Genomic DNA, 26,365 nt, shown 5'->3' on the forward strand with positions numbered 1-26,365 from the left:
GGAAGAGCTTCTATGAGGGCGTTTCATGCAATTATGGCAACTGAGTGTTGAAAGCAGATTCCAGCCCTATTTTCACCCCCATTTTATTTCCATAAATAACACAACTAGAACGAGGCAAAACAAAGAATGGTTACAGCTAACCCTATCTGAAAACCTGCCTGATCATTACTGGATACTTTGAAATGCAAATATATAAAGTGTTAAACAATCAGTTTTAAATCCAAACATATAACAATGCTGACATTTAATATTTTGGATCAATTGTTAGGTCCAAACGAAGTTTTTTGGGGCATTCCCATTATTGTGGTCCATACCCTTACCCATTGGTACACTCTCCTAATATTTACAATGACACTACTATCTCTGTTGTTGTGTGCCTTCAGTTGATGGTAACCCTAAGGTCAATCTTGTCACAAATTTTTCTGGGGTTGAGAATAGGTCACCCAGTGCTTTTTAATGCTCAACTATACCACATTGGCTTGACTTTATAGGGACCACCAACCTTTGAGTATTCCAGTCACCCTGCTATTCTGAATTATTAACTGTACTGTATCCCCAAACTGAAACCAACTAGTGTAGTCTATAAGCTTTAGTTGAAAAATACTAAACTGGATGTTAATGAAGTTACTATTTAGTGGAATAGAGTTACATTGCACAGACAAATCAACCAATGGAAAGTTGCTTTAACTTCAGTAATCTAAAATCTCTTCAGCAAAATATTTGGCCCAGAAAAAAATATTTTGGATGTACTAGGCATCTTAGAGAAATTACCTATTTCCACTAAACAATGGTGATCAAATACAGATAACATATACTTGTGGCATATGATGTGGCCATATTCAGTGGTTACCTCAATTGGTTGGATGTATTGCAATGTATTAACTTTGTATAAGTTTTTTTTAATTTGTAGATGCATGTATTCTTTTAAAATATTGCTTTATACAAACACAAACAAAATGTGTTCCCTCATGAACTCTCAAACACACAACATCTATTTGTAAACAAACAGTATGTAAGGTTGAAGGATGATCTGAAACATTTTACTTTCATGTGCTTTTCACCTGCAGGACATGAAGTCTTTCCTACCCAAGGGAAAGCATTCAAACATGTCAGCTTTGACAGGCAACCTCAAATTATTTAGATTTGACTGGTCCAAATAAAGAATAAAAAATGAACATAATCTTACTCCAGTGACATAAAAGTAAATAAATCTTGCAGCCTTAAAAGAAGCAGATCAGAACAGTCTCTGTATAACAAATGTTTATTCAGAAACATAATACATAGTGTCCTCCAGCCCCAACCTTCCCTTTCCTTGTAGCCAATCAGAGTTGTAAACGTAGCACAGGTACAAGAAACAGCAGTTCGGTACAAAAGATCTGGAGTTTACAAGCACACCTCCCCAGCACAGGTTTAGTTTTGATCAGTCCAAAATTAGTAATCCAGATTAGCAAATTTCATTGGGTATAAAGCTCCTTCCATTTCCTGAAGGATTATAGTATGATGTCCTAAGACAACGTAGAATGAAGAGCAAAGGTAACGTAGAATCCATCTAGCAGCAGATTCTACAACAGAAATAAGCAGGTATTTTTTACACGACAGCATTTTAGCCCAAATTAATAGAAATGCTTACATCCTATAATTGGAAGGATAAAAATTCAAGCCCTCAGCCAAAGTCTGTAGCTATCTGTGTCTTGATTTAATATAAATATCAGAAAGAAAAAGATTGGTCATTTTCCATTTTCAATGATTATCTGTGGGGCTTGCAAAAGGGAATTATCTCTCAGGAGCAAGGTCAGAGAAAACCCACATAGAGAGGTGCATCTCATAGGGAATTCTTTCCCTTCCCAGCCCCCTTCCCTGTTCTAGGGCAAACTGGTAGATAGGTATGCCACTGTATCAACTCTGATGGCACACGCCATTTTTCAGAGAAGATAAATAAAGAACAGAACAGTGCTGCAAAATAGCTTCAGTCTTGTACAAAGTGGACTACTTAAATATGCTGTTATTACAAATGATAACCTTTTGAGAGCAGAAGATGAGGATTGTTTTCTGCTATTGCATGTGACTCGACCAACTTCCAGCTAGAAAGAGTAACTTTTGCTGAGGGATGAGAGTTGGTAGTATAGTATAACAGTTGGGAAAAGCCCTATTTGACTAATTCTTCTGCCTCTCTCCCTCTTTATTTTGTTCTGGTACCTTTATGTTTCCAAACAATCCAGGTTTAGCAAAACGTATGTGTGACTTCAATGCTATCAGGGCCAGCAAAATGAGGAACTCTAATCCCTGCAGGGCCTGTAAAACACCATGCAAGAGGAGTGGTTGCCTCCTTTTCTGTAAAATTGAACCAGAAGTGCTGTATTTTCTTCCCTAAAATACTATTTTCAATAAGAGGCTAGGCAGAACATAATAACAGATGCTAGAAATGAAAGAAGCATTTTTGTGCTGTTTGAACCAAGCCCATGCTTTCTCACAGAACAAGTGAATCTGTGAGACAAATTGGACTGAAATTCACATTAATGCCAGGGCTGATTTCTTCCTCAGGGCACTAATAAAGTATTACTATGACAACGGAAGATGAAGAACATGCTATGTTCCTGTACCAATACATACTCTCACTGCCTTCAGTTTTTTCCATCAGTTGCTTCAATGAATGAAGCATTTTCTGTTTCGCCTTTATTAATTTTCAAATCCCAAGAGAACTAAAACTATTACCATAAGTATGGAAGTACAGTATTATATCTGGCCTCAGCCCCAGACACAGTCGCATTAAAATGAAATGTAATTTATGATCAGTAAAAAGTATCTTTTATTCAGTGGATGCAAGCTCCAGTAGTTTTTTACCATGCCCTTTGCTAAGTAAACTTTTACTAGCTGGATACTGTAGAAGGGTTGGGGTGTGGAACAAAGGAGTTACATGGTCTAAGCTTGGTGATATATCGCACTGGAGGAAGGGAAGATACTTCATTAGAAATAAGTGAACAGAAACTTCAACTATGAAAACAGAACACACACATTAAGGAGAACGCTACTGTACAAGAAGGTAGCAATAGTAGAAAAACAAATGTTTCGGCACAGTGAAACACAACACTTGTGTTCCAGCACTGATCTCCGCATTTTCCACACTCAACAAATTTTCCAGTCCACTCCTTGCCTGCCACTCCTCAAAGTTTGATTTTGAACTCTGTAGGCTGCACTGAAGCCGATGTCCCTGAGGATTTGAAGAGAGCCTTCAAGATGGTATCTGGATCCACTTCAGCCGGCGGATTTGAGGAGGCTGCTGCACTCGTCCGACGTGGCTCACCTTCCTTTTTCACTGAGGGAGTGTCACTCAATCGGCTGTTGAGAATAACAATATTTAGCCTCATGACAGAACAAGTACTGTATCAACCATCAGTTTACTCCTTGCAATTTATATCTGTGGCTCTGAATAGCTATCTACCATTACAGATTTTAATTTGTAAGCTAAACCATGTCAAGAAGAGGAAAATGGAATAACAGAAGGAATCTCAAGAAATTCTGCTGCCAATTTTGAAGGAAAAGAAGGATGATATTATTATTATTATTATTATTATTATTATTATTATTATTATTATTATCCTGCATTCCCACCAAAATTGCGACTCAGAACAGTTTAAAGTTTAAAAGAACAGTATAACTAAAGTCAACAAATCCTCTTTACATATATATAGGATAACACCTTTCAAATATAAGAAACAATAAAAGAAGTGCTCCCTTAGTAAGTCATTTACTAGAGTACTATCATACTGAAACATATTTTGGGCTACAGAAAACAGAACAAAATTGATGTGAAGATTTTATGAAAGAGGTACAGTGGATTTTAAAATTAAAATATGTTTCTCCCAGAAGACTAAATGAAGCTCTTGCTCTCCTCTCACTACTGAAAACTCCTTCAGAGCTCTTTTCAGATCAGCTGCACTGATACACCTTGAATGCTATCTAAGGAGCTCGACAGCCGAGCAGCTCCGTTTTTGTCCCACATCGTTGCTGCAGCAACCAAAAGGCGCAGCAACGATACACTCCCTCTCAGGAGCAAAAAGAAGCACCCTGAACACGTCACCTCCGGCCAGCATAGTTTGGGTGCTGAGGCATGCTCGCGCCATCATGGCAGCCCCCATGTGGACAGGGCCACGCCATGATGGTGCAAACAGTGTGTGGTAGGCTTAGGAGTGTGAGGACGCTTTGCACTCCTGAGCCCTAAAATCAGCTCCAGACCACCGCTGGGCCTAACCCTCCCTTTTTTCCTGACCATCTGTTAACCTTGAGCCTAATTCACATATTTCTTTTTGTCAGTAAATGGAATGAGAATTTCAGTTGTAGAAATTTAAGCAGCGAGATTCCAAATTGGTTAGGCAGCATACAAAAATTAAAATGATTTTTCTTATGTATGGCTTACTATATAATTGTATTGTTCTTTATATTTATATTTTATGCAGCCCCCTGAAGAAGGCCATAAAAATATATAGACTGAAATGTGTAGGGCTTTCTCTACAATAAAGCAGGCAACTACTGAGCACTCTATGATTTCATGAAAATGTAGTAAGAATTCATAGAGCTTTTATTTCCATTTCAACACACAGACTATACATACATACATACATATCTGTGTGTGTGTGTATGTATTTCTAGGGTACAAGATTTCTATGGTGTCTTGCCACAGAGCCAAATGTCACAACATAGTTTTATAAACAAACACTCATAAGTACGTACAGTAAAATAGGTTGGTCTGACGTGATAATATTTCCATTCATATGAAGATTACACTTCATTGGCTGCCCTGGTGGGGAAGAACACAGGAAATTAAGCATTATATCTAGACAGATATGCCATTATATGGGTCAGGTAATGCTGGAGGATGCAGAGAATTCTTCTCTAATCTGAAAAAAAAAAAAACTTATAACAATTACAGGAGACTCCTTCACTTATCCACAGTGAATAAGTTCTTTTGGCAGGCTTCTCACACCCAAATGGTAGGCCACTGTAAAGAAAATGTCTAGCTAGACAAATTTGTATAATCTCAACCCAATTTTGCTCTGCTTATGTTCTTAACTGTTATAGACAACAGAAACCCCAACTAGTTACATAGATTCTGAAACACCAAGTTTTCCGTCAGTTCTCAAAGAAATTCATTCTCACCAATGTTTTGTATTTCCACCTGGAACAGGACAAATCAACATCTATTAACATTGCTGAACTGCCTCTCTACCTTCAAATTATGCTATTTAAATGGCTATATGCCAAGCCCCTCTACAGTAACAGCTGCTTGGAACTGGTCACACCTTCATAGAGAAGTCATAAATACGACTTTCACTGGCTTCCTAGAGAAAGAAAATAATTTTAATTCTGAAATAAAGAAAAAAAACCTGATATCTTCTATATGAGGTTCATACTTACCATCTAGGCATCTGTTATTATATTTCTTATATGCAGTGATGGCATCTTCCTTTTTCACAAACACCACCTCAGCCATTCCAGGGTGCACTAGACGGGCTCGTTTCAGGGCACCACACACACAGAATAATTCCTTAGCAAAAGAGAAAAAGAAAAAAAGGACAGTACGTTTTGATTAAAGAGCTGTATTATCACAGCTTTGAGTGTTTACAGTATGTGAAACAACTGCTGTGGGCTTTCAAGTAATTTTCCAGTTATGACATCCCTTTCATGGGGTTTCTTGGCACAGTTTGTTCAGAATGAGTTTGCCAATGAATTCCTCTGAAACTGAAGGTGTGTGAATTGCCCAGGGTCACTCAGTGGGTTTCCATGATTGCGTGGCGATTCAAACCTTGGTCTCCCAGAGCCCTAATCCAACATGCAACACACGACACCCATATCGGCTTATGTGAAACACACAAATTGTGTATTCGGTGTTACATAAACAATTGCATGCACTTACCAGGAGAGTTACAAGACCACTGAAATTTATCATAAGCTAGTGGATAGAAAAGAATCTTTGCATGGGCGACTTTGCTAGCATTTTCTGGCAGGCAGGACCATCCTAATTAGATATGAAACTATATCTATAGGGACTACCTGTGCAAGACAAGCCTTCACCCAGTTTCTGTATGTATTGTGGTAAGACCATAGCCGGAATATATTATTCTATGCTTAACTGAAAGCTTTGGAGGGGGGACAGACAGGACAATTAGAATAAGAAGAGTGGGAAAAGTTGTGAGTGACGAGAACTTCAACCTGCCTCCTCCTTAGCAGCAAGACTACTTAAAAAGAGGAGTTAGAATACATTCTCTCCACTGAAAAGAAAAGGCACTCATCACAGTAAGTCCAATATTCCCTTTGCTTACAGCAGAGAAAAGTATCATAATGTGTGATGTCCAAAAGCAGTTTCCATCTTATGAGTCAGAGCCTCAGTGCAGTTTTTATGATCAAAGTACCCTCCTTCCAAAGGCTGCATTCGAAGAAGCAAAGGTGTCCAGCTTGTAGTGGTAAAGGATGAGACTGAGAACCAATATGAACAGCCTGCATATATCTATCAAGGGCACTTGCCAAGGTGGCATGCTCCTGGTGAACTGTCCTACTATACTTCTGGGAACAACAGAAGCAGAAACTTTGTAACATGAAGATGTACAGCTTTTATCTTTCAGGCTAATGTTCCCTCTGAAATATCCTCATATTGTTGAGTTAGAATGATGCAAACGGGCTACCTATTAGATAGCGGTTCCTGGTGCATTTAAGGTATACTTTGAATGCCTGTCTCCCATTTAATGTATGCCATTCCTTTTGTGCACCCTGGTGCTTTTCCTGCAGAATGAATTTCTGTCCTCTGTGGAAGGAAATTGTTTCAGGAAAGTGGACTAGACCAGTATGGGCCATGAAGTGAAAGATACAGAGTTCACCCAATGATTGATATCTTTATTAAAAGTAGTTTAGCCACCTGAAGATATCCAGAATATAGCTAGTTTAATGCTACTGTTTGTCAAGATTATCTCAAGATCTTAAAAAAAAAAAAAAGCACACAAATTATTTTGCACCCTACAATACAAGAAACTGGCTAGTCTCAGGTTCCAGCAATATAGAGTACTCACAACTATGTCCTCCTCTGTGACACGAGGATGCAAATTATTCACAGTCATCTTAGTACCTTCTAATGGGCTGAAGGCAGGCTGCCAAGAAAAAGACAAAGTTAGTTGGAGAGGATATGACACATGGAAACTAAAATATGAAGTAAATAGGATTTTGGAGGAGATGTGGGGAAAGGAGGAGTAAAATATGCCAAAATCCAACTTTCAGGGTTACATTTGCACTGCTTTACAGGACTCCTGCTAATCTGTTATATTATCACTTTATTAAGCTTAACATGAGTACAAAATGGGTTATAGACTCTACTACTTCTCAATCTTTGTCTGACAGAAAGACAAAATAGGATTTTATCCCCACCCCACCCCTTTAAAGAATAAAATTCTGTAGTTGCTACACAAATTTTTTGTGTCTTCGACTCACCTCAACAGGTGCCAGTTCTTTAGGGGGTTCTTCTTTTGTCACCAAGGTTCGAGACATATTTGTTAGGGCCTTTGTTCGGATGGGGGAAGGTGGAGCTGGGGGTGCTGTATAGGCATCATTCTGGACTACTTTTGTGAGGGGAACAGTCTTTGATAGAGAAAACTTGTTGCCACTAAGTCCAGCCTATGTAAGCAAAACACAACAGAAATCCTTGAATGCTGCAAGTGATGCACCACCCTGCTTTTCTTTCACTGGCAGGCAAAGATGTTTTTATTCAAGCAGGTTTTAAATGTGTAATTGTGTCAAGGAGACTTCTATATAGGGTGTGTATTTTACTTATGTTTTTAATTTTTGTATGTTTATGAAATTTTACACTGTTTTAGCTAGTTGATTTTAATTGTCTTTTAAAGTTTTACTGTAAAGTTTTTAAATTGTTTTATTTGTGAGCCACATTGGGTCTCTTTCTGGGAGAGAAGGAGCTAGATTTAGTTGTGCTTAGAATATGACCCACTGACATGTATGGAGCAACTCAATAATGATGCAGTTTTAAGTCCCATTGATTTCAGCATGGCTGCTCTAAGTACATCTACAGCTCAATCCAACTCATTGTTCATATCCTGTTCTCAGGGACAACCAAATTTAGCTTCCTTGAAGGAGAGAAGTATTACATATACAAGTGTGACTACATAATTATGAGTGTAAACTATTTGCAGAGTATGTTGGCATATTTGAAAATATTACAAAAAAAATCAGAGTACGTATGTACCCCAAATTAGGGATGGGGCGAGAGAATAACAACACATAGAAAGGGGCTGGAAAGGTAAAGCAATTAGAAGCAGAACAACAAGTTCAGATGTAAAAGTAGTTTTGAAAAAAAGAAACAAAGAACAGACAACTCTTGTAAGTTAAATTTAGTGCTATGGCAAAGCAGAAAAAAAAGTGAATCAAAGTATCAAAATGTGTTTTATTTGGAAAAACAGACCCTGCCAGAAAGGGAAGAGGTTATTAAAAGAGCATAAAAAGAGAGGCTGGTCCTTTAACAGTTCAAGCTAATGCATATATCTGTAAAAGTGAATCACAATGTGTTCAATGAAATTTACTCTCAGGCAAACAGATGTAAGATAGCCGGCAACGAACTGCAAAACAATCTTTGAAAAACCAGGTCCTTGATTTATAAAATGTTAGAAAGAGAGTTCTACAGTGCTTTCTATCCTTCCCGAGAATAGATGTTGAATACTGTATACTGGAAATCCCATCTCCATTTGGCCTTCTAATCACATAAGCATAATCTCACAGCACAGACAGTTTCTGGATTGCTGCATACAGTTTTGGTGGAGCACTTAAAGGTTTAAAAAAATGTGACAAGCAAAGGAAGACCAAGAGCAACAAGAAAATAAAACAATTTCAATATAGGTTGGGCTGCAAACTGCAGATATTTCTGTCACACTAATCCTCTTAAACCCAGAGGCACTGTTCCAAAGTAATTGCCTGTAGCATTTTAGAACATGAAGCTTGCTTAGCACAGACCAAGAGTAAGGGGCATTAATGCTACTAGAGCACCAATGTTACTGTCAGGAGCTGGATCTTTCAACTTGCCTGCCATGATTAATAGGATATGATTTGTCTGCCATAGCTTTGCTTGTTCACAGTGTATTGTAGGGAACAAACACTGGATAACAGGACATGTAGTTTTAAGTTAATTGTTAAGGCTGTTGTTCACATTCCCTTGCTGGCTAAAGAGCAGATAGGAAAGGGAGGGCAGAAGATGTTGGGAATTTCAAGGTCTCATGAGAACATGGTACTGTACAAGGTGACAGGAGGGGTGATCATGGGGAAAAGGGAGAAATGAGTTTGTTTTAACGGGCAAATGAGGTGCCAGCCCACACAGACGTTTGAGTTACTGTAAGCTTTAATCATGCAACGTTACCATTGATGTCTCAGTCCTGACGACATGTCTGTGAAATACATCTATAGTTTTTAAATAAAGGTTATCTGGCTTGTCACTACCAGACTGGATTTCTGGACTGAACAGTTCCTGTACATGATAGTTACTATTGCAATACTGTAACTATTGTAATGCTGTATTATTGCAATGTTGTCTTAATATACATTTTTATATTGCTGTTCTTGTGCTGTAGTTACATTGGGTATGTTGTGTTAAAAGTGGGATACGGAATTAGAAGTAATGACAGAATAATAAAGTATGCTTATCTCATAAACTAAAGCCTTCCTAGAGGAGGAGGCAATGTATTTTGTGCACAAATCTTTCCATGAGATCCTATGAAAATTACTATTACAGATGGATTCAGTAAACATCTATGACATTCTTTCTGAGCCTTTGAGTGATGGGGTAACAGTGGTGCAAACATCAATTTGCAGCTGTTTTGAAAGCATGTACTCTGTTCCAAACAAGACAATATGATCCAACAAGGCAGGTATCAAGTTTGAAACAGAAGTACTCCTTCCTCACAGCAATAGCTGGGGGGGTCCTCCATGACAATAAACGTGAATAATTTAATTCCAAATCTTCAAGTACTGACAATTCTAGAAATATGGTAATGTGGATTTAGTATTGACACATAACCAAATGGGCCAGACTAGACTGCAAAAAAAGACCAGATCTGCCCTCTTCCACTTGACTTTTTGTCCATCCCTGCTCAGAATGCTGATCCCTACAGATCTGTAATCTAAATAAATCTAGAAAATTAATAATCAGCAAAACAAGATCTCAATAATTAATTTGTCCAAAAAAGGAGGAGGTGGACACCTAAAGCCAAAAGTCTACATTTAATGCCACAGATGTAGCCCGTTGTCCTTCTGTCTGGAACAGAAAAAGAAACAGTTCTGGCAAAAATTTGCCTAGAACATACCTGTATCGAGATACAGAAGGACCACAACTGTTACAAAAATGAAAACAAAAAACAAAGCTGATAAACATGAAGGCAATATTCTCATCCAGTGGAGCCAGTATGTCCATCCAGTGCGAGCACAGAGTATGTGCATGTCTGTCAACACATGCTCTCTGGGGACAGGGAATCCCACCAAGTCAATCTCTTACCGCATTGTGCAGAAAGCTGTTTGTGGTGGTGATTTTCATTTGTTTGCTAGGAAGGGGAGACACAGTTTCTTCATCATCTTCCATGTCATATAGGCACTACAGGCAAAAAAATTTATAAGTGATTAAAAAGTGCCAAGTAGGTGATTTGACATTTTTTTTGTTGGTGGTCCATAGGGTGTGGCTTGCTAGTGTCATAAGGAGGCTGGGATGCCATGAGGGTACATTCATTTGGTTTGTACCCATCTATTGATAACCTTCAGAACTCTTATATGACTGCCTATTTCACTGTGGTCACATTCACTATTCAAATGCTTTCGTCTTTTCACATACATCTCAGCACTGAAAATAGGCACTCATGCAACCATTTGTTCTAAAGTATTTGTTCTAAAATAAAAAACATTAAATACCTCATACAAATTATTGTCAGCACTCATCAAAAAGCACCTGAATTTCGCAGAGGAATACCTTCAAGAACCCATGACATCTTAATAATATGGTTAGCCCTCCGTATCTATGGATTCTGTATCCCTGGACTCTACCATCCATAGTTTGAAAATACTGTATTCCAAAAAGTAAAGCTTAATTTTGCCATTTTATCTAAGGGACACAATTTTACATTACCATTGCATATAATGGGACTTGAGCATCCAGATTTTGGTATCCAACCACTGTGTGACACAATACCCATCAATTACTTTTATGAACAAAATGGTTCCAGATGATTCTCAGCCCACTGGCTGTAAAATGTTACTATTTACATGAAGCAAGTAAATGTTTTAAGTAGTTTTTAGAGTCAGTTTAATAAAAGAATTACATGTTATGTTGAAAGGATTTTATAACATCTCAGGATTTTGCTACCTTGATACCAAACAACACATACCTGTTTGTGTGTGTGATTATTCACGATATTGACCTTCATACCCGCAGGGTGAATATGTGATGGAGCTGCAGCTTTCTGCTGTGATTGAGGTGGAGAGAAAGACAAATAATTAACATCAGAATACACAAATTTTTGGTCCTAGTGTATGCAACATTTATTTATTTATTTACTGCCTTTCTCCCAAAAAGAGACTCAAGGCAGATCGCAGATAAAAACACTTTAAAAACAATTTTTTAAAAACAATTAAAATAATTTAGTTAAAACAATATAAAACTAAGATTTAAAACATAGAAAAGTTAGAAAACATAATCTGAAACACCTCATATAAAAACCACCCTGCCATGATTTTAAAAAGCCTGTCTGAATAAAAAGGTTTGTACTTGCCAGCGAAAGGCCAGCTGGGAGGGGGCTAGCCTAGCCTTCCATGGAAGGGAGTTCCAGAGCGTGGGAGCAGCCACCAAGAAGGCTCTCTCTTGTATCCTCACCAAGCAAGCCTGTAATGGTGGCAGGATTGAGAGAAAACCTTCTCCTGAAGATCTTAGGGCTCTGGTAGGTTCATATGGGGAGATACGCTATCTCAAATAGTCTGGACCTAAAGCTACGCCCAAGCCAACATTAGGAAGATTATAATCCAGTGATGGCGAACCTATGGCATGTGTGCCAGAGGTGGCACTCAGAGCCCTCTCTGTGGGCACACATGCTGTCTCCCTAGCACAGAGTTTGCCAGAGTTTCTTACTAGAAAGCCAGAGGGACATGGCACTTTGCAATAAATAAGTGGAGTCTGAGTTGCAGTTTGGGCACTCAGTCTGTAAAAGGTCTCCATCACTGTTATAGACTGCCCTCCTTCAAAACTCCTATAGAAAATGGGGCATTGCTTTATGTAGCTTTTACTGAACTTCCGAAGACTCACAGCTTTATTTTACAGTCTCTTCTAACATTTACTACTTCCGCTGGAAATATTTTTTTTAATTAAAGTGCAATGTGAAATTCTACAACCAGTCTTCCTAGAAATGTACAAATTACTTTGTGCAGCCATAAAGGGGGGGGGGGGGAACTGTGACAGCCATGGCTCTACAATTTTGTGTAGAGCAAATCCACGATTAGAGGCACACTTACCCCACTTCTATCAATTACCTGTCACCCTGTACTCATTAAGAGCTACTTTGCGAAGGTGAGAAAATTCCTCTATCCATAGAACAAGGAAAGAGGTATAACTCTCCAGATGCTGAATTGTAATTCCCGCTATTCTTCACAACTGGTATGCTGGCTAAAGCTGATAGGAGTTACAATCCAACATCTAGAGGGCAACACCTTTCCACCTCAGCCACAGAGCCTCTACATGGTTTTTAATACTGATTTTCTAGGGTTCAAAAGTGGGAAGAAGAATCTATGGACAGAAGCTTTACCCTTCAAAAATGCTACCCTCCATATATAGAGTTGAACAGAAAATATGATGTGGGATGACAAGACCAGTTTGCTTCCTCTCTTTTAGTGTGTTTACAAAGGAATGCTTGAATTGAGCGTCTGTGTGTTTCAGTGCATTTGCACAGATACAACCAGCTCTGCATGTGCTATATGCACTTCTCCTTGGGAAAACTGTAGGTTGTTTTGCAAAATGCATATATTTATTTATGTATTTATTTATTTCCAGGCTTTCTCCAATACAGGGACTCAAGGCAGCTAACTTTAAAAAAAATAGTACAAATTGAAAACAATGTAAAAGCATTAAAAAGTTTAAAGTTTTAATTTTTATAAAGTTAAAAACATTGCATATTAAAAATATTGTGGAATAAAACAAGTTCAGAACTCAGAAGCAAGTATTTCTTTAATTACAATTATATTGTATTACTACTTTCCTAATAACTTATTTTGAAGCAAAAAAAGTATCTCTCTTGGAACTCTTACCATACAGTGTTACTCCTGGACAGCTAAGAAAAAACCCCCACAGAAATAGTAACCATAACCTACTTGAATTGTTTTTGTGATTTTCATGGCAGGGGCCACTGTTTCCACAACAGTGTTCACAGTGGATGTAGTTGGAGCACTCCTTTTCAAACTAATCTTCTCTCTGGCATCCACAACTTTTGCCACCTTCTCAATGCTTTGTTGCTTTCGAGAATTCAGCATCTCCCGTGCATCCTGTACTTTCCCTTGGATTTTAAACCTTGCATCCTTCTGAAGCAATTTTTCTCTGGCATCTTTCACACCAATTTTGTGTCGGGCATCAGTAAGGCCAATCTTTTGACGGGCATCAAAAGTCCGTTGGAAACCAACACTTGGTGCCGGTCTGCTTAGAAAAGTTTGGTGGACTCCACCTCGGGATCTGATACCTCCAAAAATGGGTCTGGTGTTCAGTCTGCAACAGAAATACCAGGTTATTAGCTGCAACATTTTTACAGTTAAAAACAATTAACTAGCACAGTTCCAAGCCATTGGGAGAAAAAGACTGAATTCAACACTATGATCTATTCTTTTTTTAAAGCTCTACCATTCAAAAGCCAGAGCTGATAACAGATAAGGGAAAATGCTAAGCAGTGGCCACTAAGTGAACCCCAGGTTATTACAAACTATTTGCCTCTCCTGGCTTCCAGAATTTGAAATCAAAATTTCTATATCAGGTCTGTCTTTGAAAACTGTTACAAATATCAAAATGATGGGAAGATGCTCAACTCAAAGTAATATGACATAAAATTTGAGATATATAATTGACACTTCAGTCCTTACAGAAATATTCAGCAAACTTTTTTTAAGTTGAAAAGTAGGTACATGAAAATGATAAATAATAATAATAATAATAATAATAATAATAATAATAGTTTTTATTTATATATATCCCGCCTCTCCCTGTGGATCGAGGGGGGAGTACAACAACAAATTAAACATTACAGTTAATTAAAATACATTCTCATATCATAAAATCTTAAAAACACATCAATAACCTATACAGGTACAATATCAGCATCTAATTCTACCTTTAAAATGGATTGTGTAGGGGGAGGCGTTCCTTCAAGTAACTCGGGCCCAAGCCATATAGGGCTTTAAAGGTAATAACCAACACTTTGTATTGCACCTGGATTACTGGCTCTGGGTTACTGTTTGGTTGGGGTTCTTTACTTCAGAAAAAGAGGGTTGATGAGGGGCATGATTGACTGACACACACACACTGCATGATACAGTGGGTGTCATGTTTTTTCTCCCTTTCTCATTATAGTAGAGCCCATGGCCATCAAATGAAGCTAAATAGTGAGATATTGAAAAGAATTAACTCTGCACAGTGCACAGTTAAATGATAGAATTCACTACCAAAACATGAAGTGCGGACCATGGAATCAGACAGCTTTACAGTGACATTCCATAAGACTATGGTGAATAAGGACATCAGTGGCTACTAGTCATGTGGACTATATGTTATCTCAGTACCAGAGACCACATGCAATGCTAGCTGGTAGGGAACACGAGGAGAGTGCTATTGCACTCATAAGCCAGAACTCTGTTATGCACATTTGCATACATTGGTGTTCCTTACACATGTGGATATGTTTTCTTGGGAGTTGCAGGGGTTGATATTCCCTTCCATGCTTCAAGGTGAGCAGGCAGAACAAGAGAAGTGTCTGACAACTCCCTCCCCCAGTCAGAGGATCAATGATTACAGAAGAGGTGAGAGCCCTCCCCAAGGACTTTAGTGATGATGCTTTGTGTCTGTTGGGGGGGGGGGGAAGGGGGTGGTAGCAAGATCTTTTCCAATCCTGCCTATTTGTTGTGTAGCATGGAATGGACATATGAGGCACTGTTGAATGAAATTGAAAGGGGTGGTATATGGCTCAGTGTAGCATAGGTCCACAAGTGGATATTTATGCTACGTTGAGGGGATGTTGAATTGAGGCCATGTCCTTCTTTTTGACTTCCTATAAGCATTTGGCTGGCTACCAGCTGCCTGGATTCCCCGTGATTGGGTGGGATACAAATAAATCTATATTATTATATTATTATATTACTGTGCGAACAGAAATCTGTCAAATAGCCTTTGGTCTGAGCCAGCAAATCTCTTTACATTAAGCGTCAGTTCACTTAGATGTGCAGGAACCTGTTGCTTCTCCTTAGGAATTTGAGATTTTTTAAACTTCTGCTTCGATCCAGTACCTAAAAGATGTGATATTGGGTGCTCTAGTCTTTACAAGAGATAAGCAGAATGATCTGTTATCTGAATGATCTGCCATGAAGTAGGTCGCTATGACATCATTTAAGTACTCTTTTATAGTCATTCCAATAACATTGCTGAAGGTAAGATATCTAACAGCCCAGTCTTAAAACAGTATTTCCTCAATGAACGTTCTTTCACTGAATATTATAAGCAGGAGCCAAACAGGAACTATCCTGAATACACATCCTGGTGGAATGCTTCTAGTTTTAACAACAACAACAAAATCCTTCTCAATCTGGTTTTATTATTAGGAATGCACCTCATGCTGACAAAATTGTTAAATAATTGATAACATATTCTACCAAGATGACAGGAGAACAGAATATTCCAAATTAAAGAGTCCAAAGGGAAAGTTGAAGATGAAGAAAAGAATGAGATTTCAGGAACAAAGAAATAGCCCCAAAAAATCATCTAAAATTGTGAATGATGGAGAAATGGAAGAAGTAGGGCTGGCCCAACTGCCCAAACAACTCAATAAGTCTATTCAGGCAGCAATTATTTGGAGGCGCCAATGGGATCACACCCCACCATTCCCAGTCACACACAGCAGCCTCCTACGAGGACCTGCGTAAGAGAACACCATGGGGAATGGCAAAAATCTTCCGAGACCACCTTCCATGTGAGAAACAGCCAGAATCAATACTTGGAAGATAAGGAGGTGATGGAACCCCAGAAGCAGGAGCAGCCCACTTCTTGGCCCTTAATGCGAGGCACAGGAGGAAGATACACAAGGAGAAGACACAAGGGGGACTGCACTTGCCCCCCCCCTCAAAAGACTTGTTTGTTGTTAAGAGCTCTTAAGTCAGACCCAATTCATGTCCATCCTGTGGATGAGACATTTGCAAGACTCCCTTTCCCCTACTGCACTGCTTTGTTGTTGTTGAGTGTCTTTAAGTCATTTCCAACGTACGTCAACCCTAAGGTGAACCTATCTGGGGGCCTTCTTGGCAAGTTCCTTCAGAGGGGGTTTGTCCTTGCCATCCCCTGAGGCTGAGAGAGTGTGACTTGCCCAAGGTCACCCATGGGTTTCCATGGCTGAGCTGGGAAGCCTGGTCTCCAGAGTCATAGTCCAGTGTTCAAACCACTATGCCATACTGGTTCTATTTCTCTGCTCAAGTCCTGCAAATTCAGGCCTGTGACCTCCTTAACCGAGTCTAACCATCTGGCGTGCCATCTTCTGTTTCTACTACCTTTTATCTTTCCTAGCATTATTGTCTTTTCCAATGAGCCATGCCTTCTCATGATGTGACCAAAGTTCCACAGCCTCAGTTTTCTCAATCTGGCTTCCAGGGAGATTTCAGGCTTGATCTGTTTCAGGCTCCAACCTGATATGAGGATCTGAGGAAGCAGATTTTAGTCTACAAAACCTCATGTTACAACTTCTCTCTTTCTTTAGTCTCAAAAGTGCTGCAAGATCTATGTAATGATTCTTCATATTAACTATCCTGCAATTCTTTCAACAGTACTCTTCTCCAACACCACATTATTGAATGAATTAATTCTCTTCCTATCCATTTTCTTCACTATCCAGTTCTCACACGCATCCATGTTGATTGGGAATGCAATGGCTTAGCTGATCCTGACTTTAGTGCTCAGTTGTGTATCTTTGCCTGGTGGGGCTGCTGCATTTGGGGGGCAGGGAAGAGCCTGAGTGTCCCAGAAGCTTCCCTCCCCAGAGCCTCACACATGGAAACCCTGCCCTACAAGGAGAGGTTTGATTACTTATACCCCACCCTTCATCCCTAATGGCTATCAGAGCGGCTTACAGTTATTATTTTTAATTAGACTTAGGGAGCTGGGGATGTTTAGTCTGGAGAAGAGACAGTTAAGAGGTGATATGATAGCCCTGTTTAAGTATTTGAAGGAGTGTCATACTGAGGATGGGGCAAGCTTGTTTTCTGCTGCTCCAGAGAATAGGACCTGGAACAATGGATGCAATGGAAAAGTGATTCGGCCTAAACATTAGGAAGAACTTCCTGACAGGAAGAACTGTTGGACATTGGATCACATTCCCTTGGACAGTGGGGAAGCCTCCTTCTGTGGAGGTCTTTAAGCAGAGGCTGGATGGCCATCTGTCGGGGGTGCTTTGGTTGTGTCTTCCTGCATGGCAGAATGGGATTGCACTGGGCGGTCCTTGGAACTCTATGGTTCTATAATAATAATAATAATAATAATAATAATAATGATGCTGTAATTTATTTATATACCGCCTCCTCTCCATCAGGATTGAGGCAGCGTACAATATGCATAAAAATACAATACAAAATAAACCCATTGTCCCTGCCACCAACACAACAGTTAAAATTCCCTTATGACAGTAAAGTGACACCCCATTTTCATTCCTTCCAACTCTACGGTTCTATTATTCCTCCTCCTGTTCTGAGGCTCCAGCATCTCCCTGACTTTAGTAACCCTGACTTTAGTGCTCAGTTGTGTCTCTTTGCTCAATGGTGCTGCATTTGGTGGAGCGGGTGGGAGCCTGAGTGCCCCAGGAGCATCCCTCCCCGGAGCCTCACACACACAGACCCCTCTCCCTCTTGGAGGAGACCCCAAGGGCCATCCAGCCCAACCCCTTCTGCCACGCAGGAGCTCTCAACCAAGGCGCCCCCATTGGCAGATGGCCGCCCAGCCTCTGCTCAAAGGCCTCCAAGGAAGGAGACTCCAGCACTCTCTCCTCTGAGGGAGGGTCAGCAGAACCGAACGTTCCATCGGGTTATGACTGACAGGACCCTCGGCCAATCAGCGCGCAGGAGGCAGCCTTGGGCCAGAACCCTCAGCAACTGAGAGCAGAGGCGGCGGTTGGGATCGTTAGCCCCGTCCCTCCAAAGACACAGAGGCGGCCGGGGAAGAAACCGCCTCGGCTTCGGGCCTCCTTCCAGCCACAGGCCTCACCTTCCTTTCGCGTTGACGTTAACGCCGCGTTTCCGGATCAGCTCGTCCAGCGATAAGTCCGCCATGTTTGTCGCTAGGCCCCGAGACCAGTCGCTGGCTGCGAACTGAGACCGGACGTGACACAGAACTACTTCCGGTCTGGCGGCGCTACGTCAAGGAACGTGCGCGCGGGGAGGGGGCTTTTCTATGGGGCGCGCTCCCGAGTAAAAGAAGAGAAAGAAGCGCACACAGCGAAAGTGTACTAGTTACCCATGAGCCTTCGCGGCCAGGCTCCTCATTTGCATACCGAGCCAAGAATCAAATAAATGGCGTTTTCTGCCGTTTTTTTCTTTTTTGAAGAAGGAAAATTGCACTATATATAATAATCGTAATAACAATGTATAATAAAGCTTGAAAGTTTATAGAAATAAAGCACAACCAGGTGCTCACCGTCACCTGGAAAGCAGTCGCACATAAGCACCTCCCCTTTCTCTGCGAGGGAACGGTCATGCCTTAAACTTATGAGTAAGGAAAATAACGATCCGGGGTGACGCCCGGGTCCTCACTTCCAATGTGAGAGGAATTTTTGAGCGGGTACAGGTCGCCCCTTCGGTGACCCGCCTACTTAGCGGGATGCCGGGGAGCGTCGATCTGCCCGACCCTCCATCTTGTCAAAAGTATAACAACAACAACAGGAGGCCGGGACTTTGGTCCTTCTGGAGGGGGAGGAGGTGTCCCTCAGTTGGATCAAAAGCCCCGCCTTAGCTGCATCCACACTGGAGAATTAGCCCAGTTTGGCACCGCTTTAACTCTTTCCTGGCTCAAGGCCTATGGAATTCTGGGAGTTGGAGTTTGTTGTGGTGATCCTCCCCCTTGTCATTCAACAACAGAGTGATAGACTGATTAACATGGGTCTCACTATATATCTCTATATATCTAACTATCTTCCATGCCACCATTCTCTGAAGGTGCCAGCGAAGCGTCAGGGATAAACTCTTCTAGAACATCACCTCATAGTCCCCCAAAAACACCACAAAAAGCAACAATACCTTTATTGGATCAACCAAAACACACAATTGCATGTTGCAAGTTTTCGAAGACACACCGGCTTCTTCATCAGGCAAACCAGGAGAAAGGCCTGCCTTTTCTGTTCCTGGTCTTAGTTCAGATGGTAGGGAGGGCTATTTGCAGGCTGGCACAGTCTCCCCTTTTTTGGCCATGCAGTTACTGGTACAATTTTCAAAGTGAAGGAAATTTAGTGTCCATTTGCAATTCAAAGAAGATGTTTCCTTGGAATCCAGTATGTCTCCTTCCTTTGTGAGGCCACAGGCTCCAATGGAGGTAGAGAACACTGGACTTCTCAAGAAGCCTTCATGTTTTGCATCAGGAAAACTTTGGATGGTGTAGAGGCAAAGCATGCCCCAACAACCGGAAAAAACCAGTCCCAATATTAAAAACAATTGCTTTACTTTTGTTGGAAGCAGAAGGCACAATTACAATTACACAGAAGCATCTTCCTTGAATTGCAAATGAACATTAAATTTATTCGACGTTGAAAACCGTACCAGTGACCAGGAGGTTGCAGCCTGAAGATAGCCCTCCCTACCATCTGAACTAAGACCAGAAACAGAAAATGCAGGCCTATGACTAACACCTTCCATTTCTTTCTCCTGGTTTGCCTGATGAAGAAGCCAGTGTGACTTCGAAAGCTTGCAACATGTAATTGTGCATTTTGGTTGGTCCCATAAAGTTATCATTGTTTGGAGGTTATTGGCTTTATCTCCAGAGATGTAGCCCAATGCTCAAACCACTATACCACACTGTCACAATATAAGTCGGGAATGAAGGATGCAACAATATTTGAAGCTCAGGCAACCCTCTTACAAAAGCCTTCAGGCAACATACTGGCCAGTCTCTCAGCCCTCCTTCGTTGCCTTCCTTTACTGGAAAGCTCTAGTTTTCCTACAATACTCTTAGAATCATAGAGTTGGAAGAGACCCCAAGGAGGGCCATCCAGCCCAGCCCCATTCTGCCATGCAGAAACTCACAATCAAAGCATCCCTGACAGATGGCCATCCAGCCTCTGTTTAAAGACCTCCAGGGAAGGAGACCCCACTACAATCCAAGGGAGTGTCTTCCACTGTGGAACAGCCCTTACTGTCAAGAGGTTCCTCCCAATGATGAGGTAGAAATTAGAATCTCTTTTCCTGCAGTTTGCATCCATTGCTCTGGGTCCTGGCATCTGGAGCTGCAGAAAACAAGCTTGCTCCATCCTCACTGTGACATCCCTTCAAATACTTAAACAGGACTATCATATCACCTCTTAACTGTCTTTTCCAGGCTAAACATATCCAGCTCCCTAAGTCTTTCCTTGTAGGGCATGGTTTCCAGACCCCTCACCATTTTTGTCACCCTCCTTTGGATATGCTCCAGGTTCCAAACATCCTTTTTGAATTGAGGTGCCCAGAACTGGACACAATATTCCAGGTGAGATATTCCAAGTGTCTTTTTTTTTACTTATGGCTACCCCAAGGAGAGAGCTGGACTATTAAGAAAACGGCAGCCACATGCCGCGGCCTCCACTCAAGGCCAGCACAAAGCTCCCCCTTAGAGAAAGAAGTAGGATAAGCTTTTGTAGACTTAAACTACATCTGCACTGCAGAAATAGTGCAGTTTGACACCACTTTAACAGCCATGGCTCAATGCTATGGAACCCTGAAATCTGTAGCTTGTTGTAGCACTAGTGCTCTTTGACCAAAAAAAGGCTAAATGTCTCACAAAACTGAAAATCCAAGAATTCCATAGCATTGAGCCATGGCAGTTAAAGTGGTGTCAAACTGCATTTTTTCTGCAATGAACATAAAACCTTAGTCTATGTACTTCCTCAGATGCATGGTTTTCAGATTAAATAAGTAGTTAAATAATTCATACAATCTGGGGCAAAAAGGGATGGCATCCTGCCGCCCGTCAGTATAGCCCCTAAGTCTTCAAGGTGCTACAAGATCCCTTTCCATACTGATACCCTTGTCTTTGAACCCATACCATATGCATGTGATGCTTCTCAATCAAGTCTTTGTTGACTGCTGTTAATTAACTCCTTGCAAGTAAGTAGGAATGGGCTTGGGGAACATGCGGCCTTCCATATGTTGTTGGACTGCAACTCCATCTGTCCTCATTGTTGGCTGTGATAGCTAGCCTTGCTGTAAGTTGCAGTCCAACAACATCTGGAGGGTAACCTGTTTCCTGCCCTGCAACATACAGAATATTGTCATTTTAGCTTCCAGGGAGAGTTCAGAATTGATCTGCTCCAAAACCTCGTTCGCTAATTGAGGATGCAGTCCACAGTATCCTCAGCACTGTCCTCCAGAACCACATCTCAAATGAGTTGAATTTCTTAGTCTGCTTTCTTCACTGTCCAGCCCTCACATGATGGGGAATATAATGGCCTGAACTATTCGAACTTATGTATCTTTACCCATTAAGATCTTGATTAGTTCTTTCACGACTACCCTTTCCAATCCTAGTCTTCTTCTGATTATTTGACTGCAATCTCCATTCTTATTAGTTTGATCCAAACTACGGGAACTCTTTTAACTATTCTGATTTCTCCATTGTCTAGATTGAATTTTTGTAGGTCCTCTGTGGTCAGTTCAGATCTAGGCTCTAATTTGTTGTGGCACTTCAAGTTTAGAGTCTTCCACTTCTCCTCTGCTTACAGTCTCCATTCACACTACTGTGTTTAACTGTACTGTGTGTGACTTAATCAAGAGGATGCAACAGGAGCGTGAGGTATGAGGTCTTGCTTGTTTTATTTCAAAAAGTCTATCAGATCACAAATTGCAATAATGTTTTAGAATATGCACCGGAATATGACTGTTAGTTTTTTAAAAAATGCTGTAACACACCCACACACCATACTGTGTCATTTTACCTTGCTATGGAGTGTTAATACTTAGTTGAGTTAGTGTCGACTCACCATCTTATATCACACTGAAGTGGAGAAAGGTGAACAGTTGGGACTGGTTCATAGTAGTATCAGCATAACTGGCATACTGCACTATAGGACAGATATCTGAAATTTGGAACACAAGCAGTCCAAGATACACTAATAACTAAAACAACCAAAACAGCACTTTTGTTTTCTTTTCCCCTCACAACAGGAGACATGAAGCACATCATACAAGTGGATAGTTTTCCTCTTCCTCTTACCATACTAGAATCCAGAGACATCTAATGAAACTGAATGGTGACTAATTAAGCAGACAAGTCTTTCCAGAGAGCAGTTAAAAACTATGGAATAAGCCAGCTTTATAACATTAAACACATTCATCAAGAATTGGGGTATCTATGGCTTCTGATTGATGATTAGATTTTCTTGAAGACAGTACATCTCTGAATCCCAGTTACTGGGGAAGGATTATTGAGGTTATGCTCTACTTGGGGGGTTTCCCTAGGGGGCAGTGGAAATATGTTAGGGTAAATGGGTACTTGGCTTGATTTACTACATCACTTGTATTCCAAAATGTTTTATTGCTTTAATTAGCCACCGGTTGACTGAAATGACTTCTGATGGGGAAAGGAAGATTCATAGTGGCAGCCACAAAACGCCTCTTAACAGCTTGAATTTAGCTGGGCTAAACAGATGTAGAGGCTGCCTTTCCATAGAGGCCAGCATGCCAAGTTGTACATGGGTAAGAAAGAGAGCATTCCCATACCTTGAATCCACACTGAAAAGATTTTCATTAGCAACTAAGAACAGGCACATATAGGTATCAATACACAAGTTGTAAGGAGGAGGGGAATTGTGTTAAGTTATAATAATTTTCTGTCAGTCAAATTCAGTGTGCTATCTGAACCAAGACTACCTAGACAGATCAAACACTAGCAAGTTCATACAATTTTAGACAGGCACATTTATATGGGATGACAGTTGGGGCAAACTACCTACAGCATTCAAAGATTTTGTTTTATAGCATTTCAGTATTCTGAACTTTGGCCATTACCTTGTATTTTAAGGTAATAAATGGACACACAAAACAATAAATGGGCACCTGCCAGGAGTTAGGAAGCAGGCAGTACTATCCCCTATGAAATGGTCACAGAATAATTCTGGGTCATGAGCTGGAAGTTTATTGTTTGCTATTACTTCTAATTTTAACTACAATTCTATGTGATTATTCCTGAGGTACAACATTCAAAATTGAGTAAAACAATTTCAAACCTTGTTAAGATGCAAGGCCAACAGGCAAGTCATTTCAGAGGGATTAAAGTTAAAACTATGGAAATTACTAACAACTGGTTGTTCCCCTTACTCAACATTTTAAAATGTGAACAACAGAAAACATCGTATCTATGGCTTTTTGTTGGGCTTAGCTGTTGCTGAACCAAGTGAAGTGAAACACTCACTGGCTGCTAGGAAAAGCAATGTCTCAGCAACTGCAGAGGCTACTGAAATAAAGTTCTATTCCAAAAAATCACATGGAAGTAGTCTGGATTTCAAATCAGACATTGTGTATTTAGTGATGAGAATGTGAAGGATGCTAATGTACACAAATATTTGGGATGCCAAGTATCTTTATGCAATTTTCAACAATAAATTTCTCAGCTATGTTTGGCCTGGTTAGAGCCTCTGCAAGCAAGTTAGCCCAAATCTTAAGATGTTATAGCTAAATTTTTCAAGTGAAATTGCATAATTCACAAACAATAACTAGAATGATGTATGTTATACTCAAGGTCTAGACAGCCTAGTCTTTTTCATAAAGGGAGCCTATTTAGTATATATGTACACTTCAAACAAAGTATTACTTCAATTTTTTAAAAAAAATCATGTTGCTTCCTGGTAAAAGTAACTTGGCAGAAAGCATAGGTTAGCACCATGCAGTTTAGTTGTGAAGGAGTGCAGAACACAGCTATTTCACTGGACAAAATGGTTACTTTTTAAATTTTTTTATTATTATAGGTTGCTGTTGTTTTACAGTTAAGGATGTGCAGTTAACACCCCACAAGAAAAAGCAGTAGAAGTCTTATGGGGGAAAAAACCCAAGTATACTGAACACATACCAATCAAATGGTACAGAAATGTGGGGCTGGCTTTGATTTCAAAGTTTCAATAGAAATTAAAAAAAAAAAGATGAAATGCTATAGCTTTTCAATTTCCAAGTCTAAATAGGCACTGTTAAAAAAAAAGCATGTTTCCATGTTCTTCAGCACATGTCCCCATTCTAAACATACTGCCAAATATCTTGGGCTCTCAAGAAGCAACTGAGAACACAATCTTACAGGGATAATAAAAGCTTGGGACCCTCCCACCCACCCTCTTAAAAACGACTCAGTGCTGCTGTTAGGACAGGAGCAAAATTAGAGGAGTTTATAAAGGTCTGAAAGCATCCAAGGTAAAGAGCACAATATAGTTTGTTCACTATAACTTGTATTGAAAAAAGAGAATAAAACACTGAGATCTACATCTTGGTACATAAAATTGTTTTTTTCTTTTCTTTTTTTGAAGAGAATTCTTTGAAAATATGTTTTACAAGTTTATTGGAGAGGAGGAAACAGAAGGGCACTGCTTTAGTTGTCTTCAATTGGAGGGGGTCAATTCAGACTTCATTATAACCATTTTTATACACTGTACATCTACCCTAGTTGGATCAGTGTGTGGAACTGCTCAATGGTGTCCCTTTGAATAACTGTAAACTAAACCACAGTATGCAACTCCATAGGAAGCTAAAGGATCAAGTGAATGTACAGCCAGTTATATTTCCCCTGCTTCACGCTCCTCTGAGCTTCTTCTGTCTTCTGATCGGCCATTAGCGCTTTCATAGGAACGCTTCCTATCTTTGCAGTCTCGGTCTCTAGGTGACTTTTCTTTGGGGCTCCTTTCTTTGTCACGTGATGTCCTGTTGCGGTCTCTTGATCGTTCTTGTTCTCTGGAAGATCTTTCTTTTGAGGACCTAAAAAAAAACATACCATTTTACTTGATTTTGATTAGTTGACTTATTAATCCTAGCTACAGGCCAGCCTACCAGAACATGTGCCAGTACAGGGGAAGAACACACCATTTCCAGAGTAAGAACAAAAGAATTATACATTTAAGCCCTAACTGAATTAATTTTTAATCCAATTAGGCTGACTTAACCCTGTGTTCACAAATGCCTATTAATCAAAATTTAAAAGCTTAAGGGGAAGACTCAAATTGTTGCTGTCTAGTGTACTTTCCTTACAGTCTAAATTATTACTGGTCAACTAGTGAAAGTCTGTCCACATATACTCAATACCAACAGGAAAATTCCTTGAAAAGAAATCAAGCAAGCGTTCTTCCCAACTGGCTTGTTAAGAGTGAAAAGAGTTTGTAGGTTTATAGAAGAAGCATACAATGGTAAAATATTATGCTATCAACATACACAATGATTCAACAGTTAAAAACTAGACAGACAGAACCACTATATTGGATATTCTTTTTATCTTGCACTGTAATGACTTATTATAAACAATAACTCTGCTCTTGGGAGGCTGGCCCATGCCATAGTAACCTATAATCAGAATACTGATCATGAGAGAAAAAAGGGGGTAAAGTCAAAAGTTTAAAAAAAGTGAATTGTTCTGATAAGAAATTTTGAGGGTGGGGAAATATGTGAAGTCCTGGTAGTGGGCCATGGGGTAGGAACAGTAACAAAATAAAGGAGAAAATGTATTTCTCTATAGCCATTTTTGGTCAGAATCCTGTCACTGCACCATGTCAGTTTATCTATGTAACTGATGGCAGCAAGAGAAAAAGGCCACAGATAGATGGTTGTGAAGAAAGCAGATACTAGAGAAATGGGCTACTTGTATTTTGTTAAAGGCAATAGAAAGGAATAAAAAAAAGTCAGCATTTCAACATAA

The 26,365-nt window shown here is 40.0% G+C and overlaps 2 protein-coding genes and 1 non-coding gene across 8 annotated transcripts in view; 1 reads left to right on the forward strand and 2 right to left on the reverse strand.

Moving 5' to 3' along the window:
- Positions 1-1,243: 1,243 nt before the first annotated feature.
- Positions 1,244-18,642, reverse strand: POLDIP3 (DNA polymerase delta interacting protein 3). 3 transcript variants are annotated; one of them, XM_089523770.1, is made up of 9 exons: positions 18,506-18,642; positions 13,381-13,768; positions 11,412-11,486; positions 10,532-10,627; positions 7,474-7,656; positions 7,059-7,136; positions 5,413-5,542; positions 4,729-4,795; positions 1,244-3,336 (listed from the first exon to the last, which is right to left on the reverse strand). In XM_089523770.1, the coding sequence occupies exons 1-9, from the start codon at positions 18,568-18,570 to the stop codon at positions 3,162-3,164; spliced, it is 1,257 nt and encodes a 418-aa protein (XP_089379896.1). In that variant the 5' UTR covers positions 18,571-18,642; the 3' UTR covers positions 1,244-3,161. The 3 variants fall into 3 exon arrangements, with proteins under 3 accessions (XP_089379896.1, XP_089379895.1, XP_089379897.1); XM_089523769.1 differs by having other exon boundaries at positions 11,412-11,489; XM_089523771.1 differs by lacking the exon at positions 7,474-7,656 and having other exon boundaries at positions 11,412-11,489.
- A 350-nt stretch (positions 18,643-18,992) lies between these two features.
- On the forward strand, positions 18,993-19,142 carry LOC149312009 (U12 minor spliceosomal RNA). Its single transcript, XR_016281525.1, has one exon. It is a non-coding gene; the product is annotated as a U12 minor spliceosomal RNA (small nuclear RNA).
- A 3,127-nt stretch (positions 19,143-22,269) lies between these two features.
- The window catches only part of LOC149312010 (putative RNA-binding protein Luc7-like 2), a 36,864-nt gene continuing 32,768 nt past the window's right edge, over positions 22,270-26,365 (reverse strand). For all 4 annotated transcript variants that reach the window (XM_089523776.1, XM_089523773.1, XM_089523774.1 and 1 more), the window contains one exon: positions 22,270-25,434. In XM_089523776.1, coding sequence (XP_089379902.1) covers positions 25,236-25,434 — 199 coding nt within the window. In that variant the 3' untranslated portion in view covers positions 22,270-25,235. The remainder of the gene's footprint in view (positions 25,435-26,365) is intronic.

The sequence above is a fragment of the Sceloporus occidentalis genome, unplaced genomic scaffold, assembly GCF_023333645.1.
Source record: "Sceloporus occidentalis isolate IW3139 unplaced genomic scaffold, rSceOcc1.0.p SCAF_5, whole genome shotgun sequence".
In the NCBI taxonomy this organism is placed as follows: Eukaryota; Metazoa; Chordata; class Lepidosauria; order Squamata; family Phrynosomatidae; genus Sceloporus; species Sceloporus occidentalis.